This window comes from Scardinius erythrophthalmus, assembly GCF_964197995.2.
Source record: "Scardinius erythrophthalmus genome assembly, chromosome: 24".
Taxonomy (NCBI): Eukaryota; Metazoa; Chordata; class Actinopteri; order Cypriniformes; family Leuciscidae; genus Scardinius; species Scardinius erythrophthalmus.
This window is the reverse complement of record NC_138244.1, coordinates 3814632-3836584: the sequence shown is the minus strand read 5'-3', so window position 1 is coordinate 3836584 and position 21953 is coordinate 3814632. Positions and strand designations below refer to the sequence as shown.

At 39.0% G+C, this 21953-nt stretch overlaps 1 protein-coding gene across 1 annotated transcript in view; it reads left to right on the top strand.

Moving 5' to 3' along the window:
- Positions 1 to 21953, top strand: part of znf609a (zinc finger protein 609a) — a 107021-nt gene that overhangs the window by 19689 nt on the left and 65379 nt on the right. Inside the window, exon 2 of the mRNA XM_081356448.1 lies at positions 16889 to 17761. Within this exon, the coding sequence (XP_081212574.1) occupies positions 17021 to 17761 (741 nt within the window). The 5' untranslated portion in view covers positions 16889 to 17020. The remainder of the gene's footprint in view (positions 1 to 16888; positions 17762 to 21953) is intronic.

The following is a 21953-nucleotide window of genomic DNA, read 5'->3' as shown; positions in this document are numbered from 1 at the left end:
CACACTAAGAACCTGTAAACCACAAGCCCAAACTGGCAGTTTGATTTTCTGTGTACTGAATTGTTTACCTAAAGTAAACTTCTTTGACTTTTATGCACATCATGTCTTTTTTTTTTATATTTTTAATATATTTTACTTTAAAAAAAATCCCAATATATCGCCTTATGCACAGTATCGAAATATATTGCAATATATTGAATCGTGACCCATGTATCGTGATACGTATCGTATCGCCAGATTCTTGCCAATACACAGCCCTAATATCTGCCAAATCTTATAAGCCTGATAACAATAGCTAAGATTAAAAATTAACGTATATCGGCCGATATCGAGATGGTGGCCGATATATAGTGCATCCCTAATACTTCATAAATGAATTCTGTGTCAGAACACCAGAATGGCTTGAAGTAAATTCCTCTTCCTGTCATTATCTGGTGTAAAGAATCCGTAAAGGTTACAGAACGAAATGTGTATTATGCTCTTCTTGTTGATTTGTCTTTGTGGTGTCTTCACAGTGGATGTCATCTGTTGTCGGTTTGTCTAAGTGTCTTGACAGAGCAGGTCTCTTTGTAGTGGGATGATAGAACACACACAGATGCGAAACAGCAGAAGGTCAGAGACGCTCGGGAGGGAGATAATGAACAGCAGTCCTTCATGAGAGAAGTTTCTAAAAAGACATTTCTTGAATTCACTCACCACTTTTCTTGAAGCTTTGATGACATCTAACAGCTCAATGCCTTAATCCTGCTTTTCCTCTCGCCGTATTTCTCAGATGTCGTGCCATATTTCTGCTAGAACGGACGGGAAGTAAAGCGTGCTGTTGTTTTTGTGAATGGATTTGTTCATACCCTGCCCTTCTGGTTAGCTGATTCACTCAGATTAGTTCAAACTTGTCTTTTATCAACAGCAAACGACAAAGTGAGTGTATAAAAGTTATATAAATGGAATCGTTAGCAGATGCGAAAGTTAAAGAGAGTCGCTCGGAGGCTTGTGTTGAGTGTCGTGTCCGCGATGGCTCTGACTTACGCCTGACCGGCCCAAGGATAGGCTGGAATGTAAATCAGTATATTTTTTCTGAAATGCCATTCAGCTCATGCCAGCAGGTTTTTGGAAAAAGGCTTTGAAAGGTTTTGTCTAACATAGAGAAGTTTATTCTTAAATTAGTTTTTCAACAGCTTTGGCTGTGGGTCCAAATGCCCCATTGCCAACCAAATCTTATAATTTTACTCTACTTTAGCAAGCAGTGCAATTCTCCAGTAACATAATGTTTTCATGTTTTCAGACCATAAAGACTCGTGATGAGGACCATCTTTTAAAGAGATGGTTCACCCAAAAATGTGATTCCTCACACTAAAGTTGATGATATGACTTCAGAGAACTTGGAGAACGTAATGTTGACCACTTTTATTATGTTTTTATGTTTTTTTTTTCTTTCATTTAGGCAATTGAATGAGCTGTAGGCTATATGAAAATTGGCATGTGTAAAGATTGTCAAATGCGCCGACTCGTATCCAGCCGTTACCAGTAGCCAGTGATGTAGTTTATAAAGTTATAAATATGGATATTTTTCTTACATAAACACATTGCTTCGCTTCAGAAAGCCTTTTTTTAACCTTTTGGAGCCGTATGGTTTACTTTTATGATGGATGGGCTTCAAAGACTCACTTCAGTTAATATTCACTCCCATTATAAAGCTTGGAAGAGCCAGGATATTATATTAAACTCTGATTTTGTTCATATATATATATATATCATAATATATATATATTATAATATATCATACACCTAGGATGGCTTGAGAGTGACTAAGTTATTGGATAATTTTCATTTTTGGGTGAACTAACCCTTTATATTATATTTTGATTTCCACAGCTTTAATAACAACATACAGGTTTGGAACAACCTGAGAGAAATTAGTTTATGGGCGAACTGTTCGTTTAATGGTTTACCCTGGATGTTTCATGATATAGCGTGATATATCCCTTATTTGATCCAATGACACGCCCGGCTCATATTTTACCCTAAAATCAAAAGAAATTTTGAGAAAAGGTCCTCAATTATTATAATTATTACTTTTTTCTCATTCAGTAAAGTAAGTCATTAAGTTTGTCGTAATAATATTTCTGCTAAGTTAATAGTCCTGACATACTGACGCTGAGACTTAATTTAGTGACAATTTAGGGGAAAAATGTCGAAAAAAAGAGAGGATAAAGTCTTGAAGATAAGCTTACTTTTCTTTATGCAGTAAGTTTAACAAAATACAGGTTTGGAAAGACTTCCACAAAGTTTAGTCTATGGTTGAACTTTTCCTTTTAATGGCGTGGCTCGGTCGTGATCATTTTACTGACTCTTGGTAGATGACCCATTTAGATGCCGCTCTGATGCTTCATAGATGATTCACTCTCTCGTCTGGATGGATAGTAGAAAAGAGGTGTTTATTTGGTGCCATTTTTATAATATTTCCATTCTGGTGTCAGTGGGATGGTGGTAGACATCCGTCACAGCGCAGCTGCAGTCATTGTGTTGTTGGGTTCATTGCCCCCTGTCACCATCCAGCTGGGATTTAGTTTGCCAGCCTTTCACATCTCCTCGTTCGACTGCAGAAAAACAGTTTTCACTTTCTGTGCCAGCCAGTTAATAAACCGTCAGCTAGAATGTCTCTTTTCTTTTGTTCAGCCGAGAGACCTTGGGTGGGCGACTGGCAGAAAGAATTGCACAGTTCGCAAGATTGTGGTGATAACTCCATCCTTTTATTACAGCGCGGGCCTCGTGTTACTGTGAAAAAGTGTTTTTAAAAATATCAGAGCTTCAGAATATAAATATACAGTATAAGCACTGGTAATGTGGTTGGCATTAGCTTTTATGGAAACCACCATGCTAAAACCACCCTTACAACATGTAGTCCTACTTTAATAAAATTCAAGACCGTGTTGAAAGCAAAAACACTGTCAAAGCGAATATTGTTAATAAATGTTTCTGATGCTTCTCTGTGTCTTTTGAAGTGCACTTATTGTATTGTGGAAGATTTGGTAGTGAAATGGTAAAGGGATTCATTTAGAAATGCAACTTTTGGGTTTTACCACAACTGATTGCTAAAATTTTGTCAGAGAAGTTCAAAAGTACTCCCACTAAAAAGATTAATGCCAAAAAAAGAGGAGAAAAGGTCAATTTCAGGAACAGACCAGTTGGTTGTCTACATGAGTCATGTGTAACCAGATTATTCAGTAGATCTGTTGTTTGATGAGGAAACACTTTCATTGGTTATTTGACCGTTTCGTCTGCTGGATGTTGGTGTAAGACATTCCTCAGTGGACCCCTGACTCCTGCTGCTCCCTAATCGCTCCAAACATCTATGTGGTTTCCAAGCCCTCTTTCTGGTTCATGGCTCTGGACTATTCATGATAGTGGCATTTCTTATTGATGAAGTTACGTGTCCGACTTGTATTTCACTTTAAACTCAAAAAGAAATGTGGTATTTTGTTCAATTATTATTATTTTTTGTTTGCTATTCAGTAAAACAAATGCTTAAATGGCCAAATACACACAAAATTGTGTCAAAATGCCCGTCTTGGGGAGTATTCAGTTAAACACAGTCAGTTTTGGAACCTGAGTAGCTAAGAAAGATAACGCAAGTTGGATCCGTGCATAAAAGTCTTAAAGTGACGACAGCCTAATATTTCTGCTGCTGTCTGTCATGTCAATCAAAGAACAAAAGACAAAGGAAATCAATCTCTGCTCTTGACTTTTTGTAATTATATTGTAACTAATTGTAAGCATTAATCTGTATTTAATTTTTACAATGAAGACTATCTAGTGTTATTTTACATTTGATTACTTTAATTTCTGTAGTATCGGTATGTCTTACCTGAATATACTGTATACCTACCTGAAAAACTCCTTTTATTCTATTGCATTTATACGTGCTGTTTGACATTTGTTTTTTCTTTTTTTTATTAGTCTTTATAGGCTACTTGTTTTTTATGAAAATAAAATTTTGCATTGAAGAAAGGTTGATTTTTGTTTGTACATGATGTTAATTATAGTTTTTTCAAAGAAAATCTGCGTCGCCATTTCACACTTAAAAAAAATCGGAAATCGGCCAAGAAAATGTGCATGAAAAAAGTCAAAAACTGGAATAGTCTTAAATCTAAACAAAATTTTCTTTATGCAATATCTTTTTTTCTATCAATTTAGGGGTGAAAAATGACTTCATGTGAGATTCATCCAAATCATGCCTCAATTTGACCAAAAACCTGTTTGTTTTGCAGTTTGTAATTTACGTTTAGCTAGATTTGAAATCTGCATTCATGTTACCCATTTTTTGTGCCATTGTTCCATTCGTTTCCACTGAAATGTACTAGAAAATGCTCACTTTCGTTTCCAACCGTGTGCTTTTCCTTCAAGTGCTTGTTTTAGCCACGGCATGAATTAAACATGGCCTTGTAAAGGCAACGCTCCGAAGCACCCGCAGCGCTGAAACCCTTGAGCTGGTGCTCGTGTTCCTCAGAACTCGCTTTTCGGAGGTTCCCCTGTGATTTTGGAGAGTTTTATTTTTGAAGGCATGACGAGAGAAGCTTGGAATGGGTTCGGGTTGTGATTGTTGTGTGGAGGGCTTGAAATTGCTTGGGGGAACCTTGGCCTCAGTTGTAGCATGTGTTTGTCATAAATTTATTGGGTTGGACAAACACAATTGAACACACAGCTGCCTCCCATATTGTGGCTTTGCATAGGCGTGTTTTGAGAGCAAATTTGTTGAGTAGGAGCTGAAGGTGTTATAAAAAAAATAAAATAAAAACTTGCATTTTTGCCTTTCTCTGTAGTTGCTGTAGTTTACAGAATGCAAACAGAAGATTTAGTCTTTTTCCCCCAGGTTTCTTCCTCATTCTTAGCTCAAATGCCCATCGTATCCCATGCTGTATTTCAGCACTCGAACATGCGTGACTGAAAAGCCTGCATAAATAACACATTCTCCTAATCAAAACAGATGGCAGTCTGTTGTGGTTTTGGTTTTGTGCTGATTTTGTGTGCCTAAGATTCTTCTGGAAACCACATCTGAACCCAACTCCATATCCCAGCCCCCACACTGGGCGTGACCCACATGGCAAATCCCAATTGCTTCCTTATAATAACTGCTAGGCATATGCAAAACTGCATATTTTTAAAACCAACAGTTGGTGAATTGTCTAAACAACTAGTCGGTCTTGTAAAGTTAGACCAGTAGGCCCTTTAGATTAGAGTAATTGGCTTTAAAAGGTAGCGAAATGGGTCAGCGTTTTTGGTGGTAGCGATCATGCTTCTTAAAGAATTGCATTTGAAACACACTTGAATATGAACATGAATATGAAGACTAACACGAATAGCCTCATCCTGAAAAACTTGCATTTCTAAATTCAACCCATTTACAGCACTTTGCTAATAGTGTAATACACAAGGAATTTGATATGGTTTTCTGAAGCTCCAAGTACTTGCAAACATTCACATTTACACAAGGGAATAGAGAGAAAGAATTAGATAAGTAGCATTTAATAAAAACGTAATGTAATATACAGACTGTTATAAAGCACTAGATAAACAAGTCGTCCTCACCAATCCACCATCCTAACTCATCCGAGCATGAATGTACATTTGGGGTGAGGGGGGTTGTTACTTAGGTAAATTACCGTGAGATTTTACAGTGAATTATCCTTAGAAATTAGCTGAGAGCAAAAGTGTCTGAACCTGAAGAGCTGAGCTGATCCTATTTAAGCACTTAATTGATTGATGTGTGTTCAGAAACCGAAGACTGACTGGAAAAAACGAGTCAGACCTGCCGTGTTTGGTGTAGTTTTCTGTCTGTATGTTGTCTTTAAGCCTCTGGTGCTCTTATATTGTCATCTTGGCAACAAATGGCTTCTCTTCTCTTAAGGTTCTTCTGCAGCAATTACCTTTGTATCAACTGTGGCACTTTAAACCGTTCTCAGATTACTTCAAATTAGGACCTTCGCATGGCTTCAGATTAACTCTGTGTTGTCACTGTTTGCACGCAATGAAAGATGAACATGTTAAACGTGTTTGTATGAGCCGCTACCACAACAAAGTTGTGACAAGTGTTGTTAGTTTATTGGCAACACTTTTCATTCCTAGCTTAATGTTTTTAGCCAGCAATGTTTTTTTTTGGACATTATCAGGTTTTAACCAACGGCGTGCCTCAGTTTGTCTCTGAAATGAAAATGTGATGCCTACAGTTAGCACTTGGTAGTAAACTTTGCCAAAGGAGGCGTCTTTGGCATAAAGAATCATTGTTTTACGTTGCCAATTTCAATAGACCGTTGTCACATCTTTATTGCACACTTTAACTTCCCACACGTTTGTACACTTCACCTTGTCTTGTTCTCCAAGTCTATGGCAGACTCCTAGTAGTGTTTTGGATTAGACTTCGGAAAGTCATTGGCTATGTTTACATTCACAACTTTTGTTTCAATCGAACTGAATTCATTCCGATTGATGAATCTGAAATGTATTATTTACATGAACGCTAAACAAGTGATCGGGTTGATGTGCGTGTTTATGTCACAAGCTTCAAATCGGAACTGATTTTTTGACATGCACAGATATACATAGTTTCCCTGCGTTTTACGCATAATAATCATTCTCCTACATTGGTTCTTTATTTGTTTTAAACAGCACACTTAATATTTATCCATTTCTTGTCATAATTTGGTGACCAAGAACATATTACACTTTTTTCAACAGGAAAAACAGCTCGTTCCGCGCGTCATGACGCTATTTTTTTTGACATTGCACATGCACAATCCAATCAAGTGTTTACATGTCCTCACGATCAGATTAGAAAAGGAATAAACCAGCCCTTTCAATCCGATCAACATTTTATTTGGATTGAGCTCAATCGGATCACAAAGGCCAATTTATACTTCTACGTCGACTATACGCCGTCGTGAGCATTTACACTTCTGCGTTATGTCTGTGTTGCTCTGCAGTTACACTGTGAAATGCTAGTTGGCGAGAGTGGGTTTTAATGTTCCACTGTGTTTAGATTCCTCACGGCTGTTTTGAGGAACATTGGAGGAAATCTCTCTCCACAAATTCGCTGCCGTCTGGCAGTCTTTGTATTCCGCTGAAGACGAGCCATACCAGATGGCTGTATTTCCGCACCTCTTCAATCAATCGTTCGGTCACATGGTCCATTTCCATGTTCTTCACTGACCTTTCACTGAACTTCTGAATTTAAAAATGGCGGGCGGTGCAGAAGAACTCGCCGGAAACGCGTAGGAGGAAACACGATGCTACCAAGCCGATCAATCACAAATCTTGCGGTCCGCGTCGTCACGACGTGTAGTTACTTTTTGAGGAGGTGCGTGTCAGGGTACAGCGTATGGTAGGGGTGCACGATATATCGAATCAATATCGTTATCGCGATATCACGTTGCTCGATATCATATCGAAAGTCTCGCGATATTTTGTTTATGATGCGTCCCGTCCGACATGCACCGTTGCATTTCCCCCGACTGATTTCCTGGTTCTACTTATCTACTTTTCCTGGTTCTATCAAGGAGAGGGTTAACTTTTCATGCTACAGATTTCCAACAGTGGTCAGAAAGAACAGGGGAGACACTTTGTTTCACTTCTCCCTTGCTCTACCACACAGTCCCCACAACACACACACTTGCCAGCTTGACGCACACACCAGCGCGCAAGTATAAACATCAGGCCACCTGGCCACTTCATGCGTTATCATCACAGATCGGATAGCTATCTAATTTATCAAAACGATTCCTTTTACACCTGTTCACATAAATGTGTTTTTTTTTTTTTTTGCAAAACGGATATAAATTCGATCTTCAATTCCCGCGCTATGTGCAGATTTAATGGAGTTCACGTCACCGAACACAGTTATGAGCTGCATTATATCATCAGCTAAAATGTCAAAATCAAATACCGCACTAATAGAGAACGGCAACAGCCCTGGTAAGATAATTTCACTTCTTTACTTTTAATGAAGATACTTGTGTGTAAAGCGTCTGCAACTTACTTTCACTTTGATTTGCGATAGTTTGCGCGTTGGCTTTACCGGTAGACGCTCAGCTGCTCATGCGGTGATGCGTGTTGCAGACGTAGCGTCGTCATATCTGGCCACAACATGACAAGTAGCCTATAGCACGTTCTCACACGTTTATTTTTTTATGTTTTTTGGAGGAGTACATTTTACATATGTGGTTTCAACAACCAGATGCATTTACACTTCGTCCAGTTTCGTCTGGAATGCGGCCCAGATCTCCTCCTGAAGTGGTTTCAGCGATCAGATTCAAATCCGTCTCGAATGCGCTCAATAAACCCTATGTTGTAAGGAAACTTGTTTTATTTGTTATGAATCTATTTTGATGCGTTTTCCCATAACTTTTGTAGTTTTACATATGTTTAAAAATATCGAAATTAATATCGATATCGCAATATTCATTATCGATATCGCAATATCACTTTTTGTCAATATCGTGCACCCCTAGCGTATGGTACACGCCTATGCGTATGCTACGCCGTACCTACTGCGCACCCGACGCAGAAGTATAAATCGGCCTTTAAGGTGTTTACATGAAGGCTTTTCAGTCCGATTGAGCCGTCAATCCAATTACTAATGGATTAATGGGTGGCATGTAAACGTAGCCATTGTTTTGTCATTTTCAGAGACATGCGTATTGCTTGTAAGGAAAAGAGCAGCATGAACATTTGTCAGAGATTCTCCTTTTGTGTTCGATAGTGGAAAGTCAAGAGTGATGGCACAAAGTTTGGGTGCACTGTACTTGATTTTGACTTGGATGAGAAATCCCTTGGTTTAATTTGCCAGGAAGCCATCCTTGTGAATAGTAGCACCATGATCTTCCTCCGCCAGCAAGCCTGTTCAATCCATCTGGGATCTTGTCAGCCTTCTCAGCCCGGGTACTCTGTGTGCACAGCGAACAGTATTTCTGTCCTCTCTGTGAATAGGCTGGAAATTATCTGTGACATGAATGCTGTAAACTCTCCCGCTCTCTTCCAGAGATTTCATGTACTGCGGGACCTGTCATCCGGGGTGCCAAATCAGTTACTGTTCACACTGGAGCGTTTGGAGTGAAACGTCTGGCCTGCTTTATTGACACACAGGGGAATTGAGATGAAAGGAGGCAGAAATATTTCTTTTTCACCTTTGCCGTTCTTATCTTTGAGCATCATCATCTAAGTTTGCTCTCTGACTGGCTTCGTAGGCTTACTTACTTACTTACTGCCCATTATGCCTCTGGCATGTAGGGCAGCAACAAAGGTCCTCCACTCTGGTCGATTCTTCGTAGGCTATGTCTACATTAATTAGATTTGAAAACTGCATTTTCTTTTCAAAACCCACTCTGCCCACTGTAGTGTTTCTTGTCCACGCTTAGGCTAAACGTTGGAAAAAGCTTAAGTCATCTTACTGTGCATGCGTTAAACGTAATTAAAGCTAATTGAGAAGATGCAGAGTGACTAAACATAAGTGCCATCCCTCAGTGTCGATGGAAGGCCAAAATGTAGAGAAAAAGATTCTCTTTTTTCAAATGTGTCCATATTAGTGTATATTGTGCTTGCTGCGATAGTCAGTTACCATCATTTTGCTTTTTTACAGTAATAAAATCATTTAGATCAATTAGAGAACAGACACTACAATTAAAAACTGAATGTGTCTGTCTTCACTGACAAGACAAAGGGGGAAGATTTGGTTTCAAAGCGAAATATAAAAGCGCCTATTTAAGCAAGTTTGTCATTTGTACTCTTTTGCTGTTTTTCATTAAGAATAATAATGAACCCACCATCCAAGCAATCGCCGCACCCGATTAGTGAAAAGTTAGATATGCACAGTTCATTCCTATGGAAGCTTCCATGGGAATTAATTGAAAACGCTCGCTTTGCTCGCACCGCTATGAATGCCTGTGCGCATTTTACTTTCCCTTTGGAATTAGTGATTTAAAAGCAAGGTGCAAAAGAGGTCATTCCCCCCTGATGATACTGGTATTATCACATGTCGATTAACCGGTGGGAAATATCCTACCGCACAGTTGCGGCCCAAGCAAAAGGTCTGTTGCTTGCAGGGTCTTCGGGGCACGTCTATGTACACTTGACTTACCGTAATCGACGACCTGGCAGACGGTTGCCAAACAGACTTCTCATGGGCAATGCAGAACGGTACATCACGTACAGCCACAAATTGAAGTCCTGCTGCGCTTCCAGACCGGACGCTGCTCCTGACATTTTGCTGAGATGGAGTCTGGCTGACCCCGCAGGATGCTTGATTCCCATCACCTGAAGCTTCCTGCACTTTTCTATTTCAGTCAGCAGTTCAAGCACACAATCCAATTACACGGTGGACCCTCGGTGTGGCAGCTAGTGTGGAATGAGTGCTCGGGCCCGCGGGCAGACTCTTAGAAATAGCTCGTTAAGAAGCCCCCTTTCCTGCCCCTGTAATTGAGTATTTGGCTTGGCTGTGTTTGGCAGAGCTGGAAAAATATTTATAGGTTGAGGTGGTGCTTAACGACTCTAACATCTGGTGGCATTAAGACATTAAATGCTACATGTGTCTTAGTTATGATTAGTATTTTTATAATGCAGCAGATCTTAGCTTTTTATTATGGTCTTTCTTTATACCAAAAATTATATAGGCTATAATTTTTAAAAACGATCTTAATATTTTTATATATAATACATTTGAAATGTTTGGCCACAGTTTTGCCATGATTTTTTTTTTTTTTTTTTTTTTTTTTTGCAGTTATATGTTCTCGTGAGGCTTGTGCGCATTAACCACAGTGTAAGGAATTATAGTCTGCTCCGATCCAACTTCCACTCCAATATATACATTTAAAGATGCTTCTTCCCTAAAAAGAGCTTATCATAGAGACAATTCCTTCCGATTTCAGTAATGTGTAAATAGTATCACCAGAGTGATTTATCACTACTTATAGCATGGGAGCAATCAAGAACCATCCTGAATACAGGTCTTATCACCTTAACATTTGGCTTTACTTATTGGAAAGAATATCAAAGATGTGGTGTACACTCAGTGTTATCCTCAATTTACATTTAAGACAGAGCTTCATTTACATGCTGAGAGGAAAGACGAATGTAATGCAGTATAAAATGTTGGAGCAGATATTTCTGCGTTGCTTCTGACGCCGGTGAACCCAGGGTGCTTCATGTACTTTGCCACTGCTATGCTGTAATAAACTTCATTTTTCAGATCTTCGACGTCCACATTCAACAGATTATCCCTGATTAATTTGTTGCAAGCCTTGCCTTTGTGTTTGACAGTGCGATTAGTTGGATGGATTGCTCGTTGTGTGTTAGCATTGAGGGCAGTGCAGTAGGTCAAGTGCAGATAGTATTTCACCCTCTTTACTGTGTGGTTGAACGGAGCAACCCAACTCCTCCAGACCGGCCCTGGACAGCTGTTCTCTTCTCTTCTGGGTTGGATCAAATGTTCCCTTCGCGGGCGCTAACACGGTTGGCCTGTGTTTGATTTGGCTAATGGTGGAGTTATGAGGTTGGCAGGACTAGCTTGTTGGCCATTTGGGAAACTACCGATCGGGCCTAATAAGAACAGAGAGAAAGGACGGCCGTCTTACCGTCATCTCTGAGATCAAATCCTACACTCGTCGTCTTACAGATCTCTCGACTCGAAAGAAGAAGACAAGAAGGCGAGGGAGAATTCCAAGAGGGGAAGATGAAAACGCAGTTGGCAGTGCTTTCATCTGATGCAGTGTGTAATCTAACCACGGGAAGTGCTTCCCTCCCTTTCACTGAGCCTGTGCTCTTCAGAAAGAGCTGTGATTTGCACTGACGAAGAGCCTGTCAGTTTCTCTGCCGTTCCAGCAGCCTTTGAAACCTGTTTTATAAAAGAATCTCAATTACTCAATTGCCGGGAGGGAATTAAAAACTCAGAGGCCGTTCTGGCACTGAGTGCTTTTCAATCAGGTCAGAGGGTTCTCCTGAGTAACGACTCTTAATTTTATGTTTCATCTTTGTTGTCTTGTTGTTGTTTTTCTTCATCCCCAGCCCCGATTGTATTCGCTCTTTTTATCTGTTTTTCATCATCAAACAAGGGCGAGACAGGTATTGATCCTCGGTTCTGTCATCTCGGCTAGGCGTCTGCACAAGTGCCCGTTTGAGTTTCAGCTCACGTTTTTCCATCAAGCCGAGGCGTCCGCAGTGGATGCCTGTGTTAATTAGGCCCGTGTCGTGTCGGGTTGGGTTGGGAGCATGGAAAAGACGGCTCGCCTCCCCCGAGCGCTCCCGCTGCTCGCTGGCATGTGGCAGGGAAAGCTAAATTAGTTTAGCGCTGTTATTTACGGCGCCTGGAAGGGCACCAGTACCTGAGTTTTGGGGCAATGAAAAGGACAACCTGTTCCAGAGTCGCTCCAACACAGGTGTTTGCTTTACCTTTAGCGATTCTTGCCAAAGATGGAGAGAAGCACAATTGAATTATACTCAATAAACAGCTTCTCTAGAGGCATATTGATTGATTATCCATCAAACGCCATCAAAAAGCAAAACTTGTGCATGCGCGGCACGTCCTTGTCTGGCTCAAATCAAAAGCTTTGTCTTTTTCCCTTCAGTGTTTGAACGGAGAACAGACAAAAGGTTTGTTTTTTACCCCCTTTTATAGCGATAGCAGTTTCATCATTCGGTTCCTAATTAGGTTGTGTGTGAGAACAGTGACAGTGGCTTGCATCATCAGCCATGTTGGGATATGAATGAGTTTTGTAAAGCTTTTTATTGGCAACATCAAGAACCCTAGGCAAGTTACACCTTACTATACGTGTTTTAACTAGTAACTAATTACACATTTTAACTGCAGGAAGTATATTGTACACCACCTGGTTTTATTCCATTTATATCATGGATACTTCTATTTTCAGGTTTAAGATTATAAATGATTGACAATTCCATAAGGACTTTTTTTTTAAGGAGATGTTCTTTATTCAGTGCCTCAAGCAGAACTAAACGTTCTTGCTAAAATAAATGACCTAAATCCCAAAAGTCCCAGCCAAAACTCACATCATTGATTGAGTTAGAAGTTGACATGTTTGGCCACTCAAACAAGCAGATCAATGTTTTAAAATAGGGATGGACGATATATCGGCTACCATATCGGTACCGGCCGATATATGATCAGTTTTGGTGTTTTCGTTATCGGCCCGATAAGAAAATTTGGCTGATATATTAAAGCCGATAAATAGTGGATTATTTCCTTCAGCTGAGACACGTCAGATGCGCACTGTTCAACATGATGGTTGTAATTGCTTGAAATATGATTGGAATCACTTAAAAAAAGGAAAACACAGTTCAGTGCAACATGTGCAGCAAGTCTGTCATATCGGCTACATAAAATTATAATGAGAACATTATAATCGTGTGCTTGAGATATGGCTTTTAATGATGAGACTTGTTTTTGTAATCAGGCTCTCAAAAAAACAAAAAAACAAAATTGTATTTAGATTTATCGGCCAATATATCGGTTATCGGATTTGAAATTTAAAGATTTATCGGTAGCCAAAATTTTTATATCGGTGCATCCCTACACTGCAAAAAATGCTTTTCTTACTATTTTTGTTTTAATACTAAAATTTTTAAAAATTCTTAAATCAAGATGCATTTACTAAAGTAGTAAAATGCCATAAGACATTATGTCTTGTTTTCCGGGGGAATTAATCAAAATGAAGTGAGTTTTTGCTTAAAACAAGCAAAATTATCTGTCCATGGGGTAAGAAAAATTATCTTGTTTCTGTTTGAATTAAGATTTTGTTAAGATTGAATTAAGATAATTTTTCTTACCCCATGGACAGATAATTTTGCTTGTTTTAAGCAAAAACTCACTTCATTTTGATTAATTCCCCCGGAAAACAAGACATAATATCTTATCTAATTTTATTTATCTAGTAAATGCATCTTGATTTAAGAATTTTTTAGATATTTGCGCTGGAAACCAGATAAAAATACTAAGTAAGAAAAGCATTTTTTTTGCAGTGTATTTTAAAAGCATCAGTTCTGCTCTTAAGGAAGTCAAAATATGTTGTTTTCTAGTAAACTCTAAAACATCGAACTCGAGTAGTAGAAAACATTTGAACATCCAGTGGGATAACCCTTAAATAATCTAAAAAAGTTCTCCCTCAAAGCTCTTGAGAAACACAGGAGACTGATGAATGGCTGTGATAGTGGAAGCTGGTCTTATCTTGGGTTCCAACAGCAGACGTTTGGAAAGCTTCCTGCAGGACACGCTCCATGTTCCCTGGTGGACCGACGGATTACAGCAAACCACTGATTAGTGTCCTCTCATTCTACCATCTGTCTCCTCGGCTATTTAAGATGCAGCTCAAAGCTGGACTCATCCTTTTCAACTTAAGTAGCGCTTAGTTTTATTAGACAACCGCCAAACTGTAGTACTGCAGTTAAACCAGTTTGTGGTTCGAACTCTCTTTTATGTGAATTGTTTCGAGTATTATGGGCAATGACTTTGACCTTTAATCACTGCCTGTCTGTTCTAGTGCTGTTCAAGACTGAATGAAAGTAGAGCTTTTCTGCAGAGCTAGATCTCTGGCTGTGCTTGATGGATTGATTAGTATTCTTGAGAATCTCTAATGGAAAATAGATCATGGGCATCTTTGACATTTAAAAGGTTTTCTGTTTCTTATTTAAAGGTTCTAAGGATCAGTGGCATTTGCAAAGTTTTAATTGTGTGATTCATGTCCACAGAAAAAAGATTATAGTAGTGAATAATGCATATTGATGAATGTTTGACGTTTACTTTTGTTTTGACTATTTGTAATATCTTGATCCTGTTCAGCTTTATCAAGCCCAGTACTGACAATAAATCCAAATAAATGCAGAAAATGGTTTGTAATATAAACTTATCCTTTTTATGCATTAAATAAAAAAATAATCACTGTCTGGACAGATCATACAACAAAGTTCTTAGAGCTATTTTATATTGAAAAATCTGTAAATTTACATGTAAAAAGGCCTTTTTTATATTTAAAAATCTGTAAATTTAGATGTAAAAAGGCCTATTTTATATTTAAAAATCTGTAAATTTAGATGTAAAAAGTCACTGGTTGACTGATTTAAAAAGTTTGTAGTAAAATCAAAAACAAAGTTACACAATATATAGAGAAAGTGGCAGGTCTATTATTTTGCATTTACACTACAAGACTTAAGATAATTTGACTTGCAGTATCAGATTTTTTTGTTATGTCCATTGCTATAGCCTAGTTATCACTATCAATTGCGCATTTAAATACGGTTGTCAATCCAAAAACTTTGCAGTGTAGTTAGCAAGAATGAAAAATTTTATTGCAGAAAGAGAGCAAAGATCGCTGCCAAATTATAATCACAGCTGCACACTTGCGAAAACTCGTGTAATAATCAATGAAGCTCTCTATGCTCTGCAGTGAATCTCTTATTGACATTGTGTTTATACTTTGTTCATTATAATGAAAGGATTCACAAGCGTGAAAAACTCGTGCTGAACAAAAACTCTTTTAAACACATCTGATTGGCCATTTCGTTCACACGCCTAACAGATAGCCCTGTCTGTGATTGGCTACGAAGATCAATGCTGCAGAAATCTGTTGTAAATGATGCCTTTGATGCTCTTCACAGAGCACAAACACTCACGGGAGCGTTTCTTCAAAGCAGATGGCTATCAGCGGGAACCAGTACTGCAGAACGGCAGGTACATGGCCACATCAAATTATCAAATAAATCTTTGGCGGGACAAAGATTCATTGTGGCAGCCACCAAAATATTTTCAAAATAGGAAAAACTATGATTTTGTAAAAAATAAATCCCACACAATTTGGGTATTTGTTTGTTTTTAGCAAGACTTTTTGCAGCATGTCTGCAAAAACTGATTTAAGACCTTTTAGGTTCTGGGCCAATCTGTTGTGCTTAGTCCAGCTGGCATGGACATCTGATGCTTACCTTGTTTTGAATATTTAAACGTAATAGTTTGACACTGTGGTTAACCTTTAGGGTTAAGTCTACAGGCTGAGTAGTTAAGTGCTTTATCTTGTAACAGTTACAATTAACAATGCACTGTCAACTTCCTAAAATCATGTTAGCATGTATTTAAGCGTCAGAATTTTTTTCAACTTGTGCCACGAGCATGGCATTGGTTTGCATTCAAGCTATATTGATGACCCATCAAGTTAAAATGAGTTCAACTTGATTTCTAAAGACCGTCCAGCTGGTTTTAAACACAAGAAGTGTCCTGTGTGAATAACCTAATTGGTGTAGGAATATATCACTGTTACTCTACAACAGCCTAATTATAGTGGGCTGCCTTAATAGACCAACTAGTCATTTAGACATCCCATGGGTAGTTGGTTTTAAAAATATGTAGTTTTGCACACCCTAATATATTTAATGTTCACTTGTCAGGAAATTAATAGCAATGCTATGTAGTCTCCAAACCAGTGGCGTGTTTGAGTCCTTGATGTAAACCTGTCAAGTGTTTCCATGTGTTGTGATGCAACGTCTGTTTTCTGAGCACAGATTGACTGTGCAGTGTGCACTGATGGTGACCATGACTATGAATCAGCTTTATCTTTTTTTTTTTGGTCCTGAGTTTGAAACAGTTACTTAGCATGTATTTGTAATTACATTTACATTTAATCATTTAGCTAACGCTTTTATCCAAAGCCACTTACATAATTCTTACATAATTCATGTGGAGTGGTACAGCTTGCAAAGCCTTTTTATATGGAAAATGTAAAGTGGACAATTCTAAACCTGTTTCATGAGAGCAGTGTCCTGCCAAATGGTATTAAAACATTGTATTTTACTACATTTCCTAATTTCTTACATATTTTCTCATTGTTTTTTTTTCTCCCCCCAGGGCAACAATGTGGGTTACTGGGAAGGGGAAACCATCAGGACCCTGAGGCATTTGTAAATGTGCTTCCCGACCGCCTCAGTCGTCTGAGAAGGTCAGACCTCCCTGTGGCACGCTTGGGCCGCTGGCACTAAGATGTCCCTCAGTAGTGGCACTGCAGGCGGGAAAGGTGTGGACTCGAATGCGGTGGACACTTACGACAGCGGGGATGAGTGGGATATTGGTGTAGGAAACCTGATTATTGACCTCGACGCCGATTTAGAGAAAGACAAGCTTGAGATGTCTGGAACCAAGGACGGGGACGGGATGGCTACTGCCTCGAGCGCCGTAGCGGCATTGCCTGACAACATTAAGTTCATTAACCCGGTGCCTCCTCCACCGATCAAGGACAGCAAATCCAAAGCTAAGCGTAGCAAGAATTCCAAGGACAGTAGCAAGTCCTCAACCCCTGATGGGGGCAAGAAGGACGCCCAGGGACGGACTCAAAACGAGGGCACTGGGCCAACCACGGGAAGCGGTTCCACGACCTTACCTTCTGGGAAAGGCTCCGATAAAAGTAACAAGGCCTCCCGTAATGGTCAGGGTGGAAAAAAGGACAAGGACGGTTCTGGGAAAAGCAAGAAGGAGAAAAACGAAGGGGTACAAGTTGGGAACGTGCCCTTGGAAAAGGACCCATCGGCCCCGGTTATGCCTTTAGGCCAGGCACGCAATACCCCATTTGAGGGGACGCAGAATTCGGACCTTGGTGGTGCCGATCAACTAGGGAATATTACCCTTGATACCACTGGAATAGTCACACCTTTGGCTATCAAGAGCGAACCAGAAGAAGTGGAAAATAATGACTGCAGGAGCATGAAGAAAGTAAAAAGTGAGAAGGTGAGTGCACTGGTGTTTTCATTGCTCTATCAACGAGAAAGCATCTGAAGTTTGCATTAGTCTGTCTGCTGTTAGTTTGGATGGTTTAATGTTTCCATTTATTAAGCATCTGGTTGAGTATTATAAATGGTGATTGTGTAAAACAGTAGAGGTTGAAAGCTAACGCTTGTCCAACTGTTTAGAAATGAACCAGAGAGTTAGTCGTAACTGACATACACTGGTGTGTCAACCTGCTCTCTGCATTTCCTTATGGCACTAGTCCAATTTTAAAAGAGGAAAACTGACATGCTTGGCTCAGTGGACTCAATCTCCAATTAGTAATGCATAGAGCTGCCAAAAGAGATTTAGGACAGTGGCTAGATAACCAGAGGTACAAGAATATGAACTCCCAGAACATCCACCTTGAATACAAGAATTGAACAGCTTTAATGCTAATAAGTTGATCTTACCAATTGTCGTTAACCAAATAGCCATCTTGCGAACGGGTTAAGCTTTTCTCTTGCTAGGTAACAAATGTAGAAACTTAGGTTAACTGTCAGATATCTTCTAATATTTACATGCTATTTCTCTATCTGATGATGCTCAGTCTTGTTTGAATTGAGTTGTTGGCTGATTGTAGGGGTTTTCTCAATTATTAATTTCACTCAATTATCGGCCTCCGAGTTCATAAGGAGTTTGGCAGCTGGTCTAGTGTGTAGCTTGATCTCTCGTGTTAAAACAAGAATCCATGCCTGGACAGATTGTTCTTAGAAGAATGTAGAGTTTGGCATAATCCCCACATGAACGATACACTTTTTCTTTTGCAAACCCTTCAAAGATCATTGCAGACTAATGCATGAATGGGATGTTGTTTATCTTAAATAAGTAGTCTTCGTAGTCATTAAATTCAGAAAACGTATTGCATTGCTTTTAGTTGTGCAACTACTAAGCCTGGGCTGTGCATTACAAACGGAGAGGATCGACTAGCGTATCTGCTTACAACAGATATGAGAAATTCTTTGCGAGTGACTCAGTCAGTAGTTGTTCATACTCACAGCATTGTGTTCCCTACCTAGTGGGCCCCAGGGGAGCCATTGAAATGTAACACTTGGACCCCTTACATGCTTTCAATTGTGATAGGCAACCAAATATAGGCTACTGGAAGGAGCAACAAGGGGTTTTCTTTAGAAAGAATTCATGGAGATCTGTTTGTAATGTCCTTGAAAGATTTTAGTGTTTTGACTTTGAGGGTGAAAGTTTTTTTTTTTAAAGACCTTGTTTTTATTTTGTTGTTTTTTCAAGCCTGTTGCATTAGTGTATTTTCTGTTGTGAAGTGTTTTAGATAGTATAACTATAAAATATTTAAAACATATGGTGGTCATTAGTGTGAATCATTATAATTTTACTCTTTCAGATCAGCTGCTGTTTTGGCAGTGCAAAAAAAAAGTGAAGATGTGAATCTACCTTGAGAGTGTTAGTTGAATTATTTAGCATATTTACAGTAAACATGCTAGCAACTAAAGAAAGCAATAACTCCTAAGTAATTACGGCAATCTATTCCTGCTTTTTTTGTCCAAGAACAGTTAACAATGGTGCCGTATACTTACTAAGTAATGACGTTTACATGCTCGCAATTCTGGTTTAATTGATAAGTTTTTGATGTAGTCTCAAGGGTATTTTTCTTCTAGCTTGCTTCTGTTCTGGAGGTTAGAAAAGCCATTCTAAGCTTTGTCTCTGGTAGAAACCTTTCTGTTGGCACTGTAGTGCTTTGCGACCAATGGCCTCCATTCATGGCTTCCTCTGACTGCCACTATTGTCTTCTGGTACATTCCTTAAACAAGCACAGGGGGTTCACTTGGGGCCTTGGGGGGAGGAACGACAACAGCTCAAACAAAACATGAAATACCTCTTCCTCATGCCTCTGAACAACCAGATCTCGAGGTGTGAGGAGGGGATGTTATCGAGTGTCAGGGAGGGGACCAGACCGGCTTTTTAACCATCTCGAAAGTGGTTTCACATTTCCTCATCCCGTGATGCAGGCGGGGCGTTGTGGGCTTGAGCCGTTCAATGGCAGACAGGGCTGGTTTTCCCACCTCGCAAAATCATGCAGGAATGTAGGAGCGCTAGGCTATCCGCTAATACTGCACTCGCAGTCGTTATCGCCCTGAGAATAACACGGGCTAATTTAACCCATCTCTGGGGTTATTTGTCGAGGGGGAGCGACCTTCTTTAATAAGGCACTTCCAGTCATGGACTAAATCAACATTTGATATCTATAATCTGCTGACAGTACCCCGACCCTGCTCATCAGATCACTCTTTTGTGATGCTAAAGGTTACTTATTTGTTGTACTTCATATTTTAAAGAGATGATTTTCTCATCTAAATCTATTTTAGACTTTTGGCTTTAGTTCGGTTTTAAAATGAGTAACTTTTATGCAGTGTGTGTTAGGCTATTTCTTGTAATATTTCAACTGGGGATGCACATTTTATCAGTGCTACATAGATTTATTTTTTAATTTAGCCTATATAATATTTCAATTATTATAATATTGGTTGATATTGTAGCCTAGCCTACTGACCAATATTAAATAATTAACTGTGAATTTTAATTTCCTCTTTTTTTTAGTTATCTTTGCCGTCATATAATGCTCACTTAGTTATTAATTGTTCATTTTTAAAACGCTAATAATAATAAATTAGCATTTAAAAACCATTGATTTTCCGTTTTAGTGTTTTATTTATTATTTTAGACAAAATAGTATAGAATTAAAATCCTAACATTTATCGGTTATCAGTATAATTATCAAGATTATTGTAATAGAGTGTTGTAAAGTCTTGGTGCTTTAGTTGCCCGTGTTATTCTCAATGAATATCCAGTTTCATTCAGAAGCGCCTCATGTTAAGTGAGTTGTGAATGCCGTTTTACATTGAACATGGTGTAAAGAACATATGACCACTGTTGACACTGAAGCCATTTGTTCGTCCGCAGCTCATGCCGTCATCCTTTATAGCCGTGTTGATTCAGCAGTCTGCATTTCTGACCCTAAATATAGAGGCAAACGCCATGAGACCGCACATCACGCACTGTGAGTTTGGCCCAATGGCGAGATCAGAGCGCACGTCGTAACTCTGACTGACGCGAGTTGCTAAGTTTATTGCTCCATCGGATGGCGATCCAGGAAATCCTTTCTGAGGGTTATGTCGTGTGTGCAAATGTTTAATATTGGGATTTTTTCTGCCCATAAACTGTGTTTTCCAACATCTGGAGGTTCGCTCGAGTCGAAAACAGGCCGACCGTGGGTTCACACCCTTGCTGGCCAGTGTTATTGGCTCAAGTGGGGAATTAGCTGCCATTGTAGACTCCAGCTCAGTGGATTTGTTAGACGGCCAGTGAATAAACCATCTCAAGATAATCCAGATTTAAAGAGCTGGGTGTGAGGCAACGCTTTTGTCTGTACTTGATGGTATCATCGGTTCAGAAAAGCCTCCTGAAAGAGGAGTTTGCTTCAATATTTAATGTTAACACTAGGGCTGGGTATTGACACAAATTTCACAATTGGATTAGATTTTGATTCACAAGTTTGCAATTGTATATATGCAATTCGATATTCAATTCAATATTGATTATTTTGGATATCAGGTACAATACATGGCAAATTTTCTCAAGGAAAACAAATCTCTTAACTAATGCTGTAAACTATGGGAGTCAGTGGTAGCCTAAAGGCTTCATTAGCCTACTATAATATTGAAGGTAAAAATTTACTGATTTGTATAAAAACACTTAAAATACACTTATTTATTTTTTATAATAATAAAGTTAGCCTATATGAAATATAAACATTTAAATGGTGACTGTCATAAAAACCTGCCAGATTTATTCAACCATGCATTACAAATTTAAGAATATTAAAAATGATAATGAATATGTAATATGGTGCATATATTTAGCAAAATGCTCCTCTCTAGAGTTCATTTTTCTAGCTGACTAACAAGTTTATGGTCACTGGATATGGTTTTTCTGAGGTAAATGTGACGTTACATGACGTTGTTTACAAGCTGTTTTACTGACGTCTTTCCACGGTTGAAACACTGATTGAGCGATTCCATGTCACATGATACGGATTTCGATAAGTTGTACTTTACGCTGTAACTGGTGTTATTAATGCGGAAGAGAAGATCATGTGCTTATCTTGAGCTGCGCCAGAGCGATC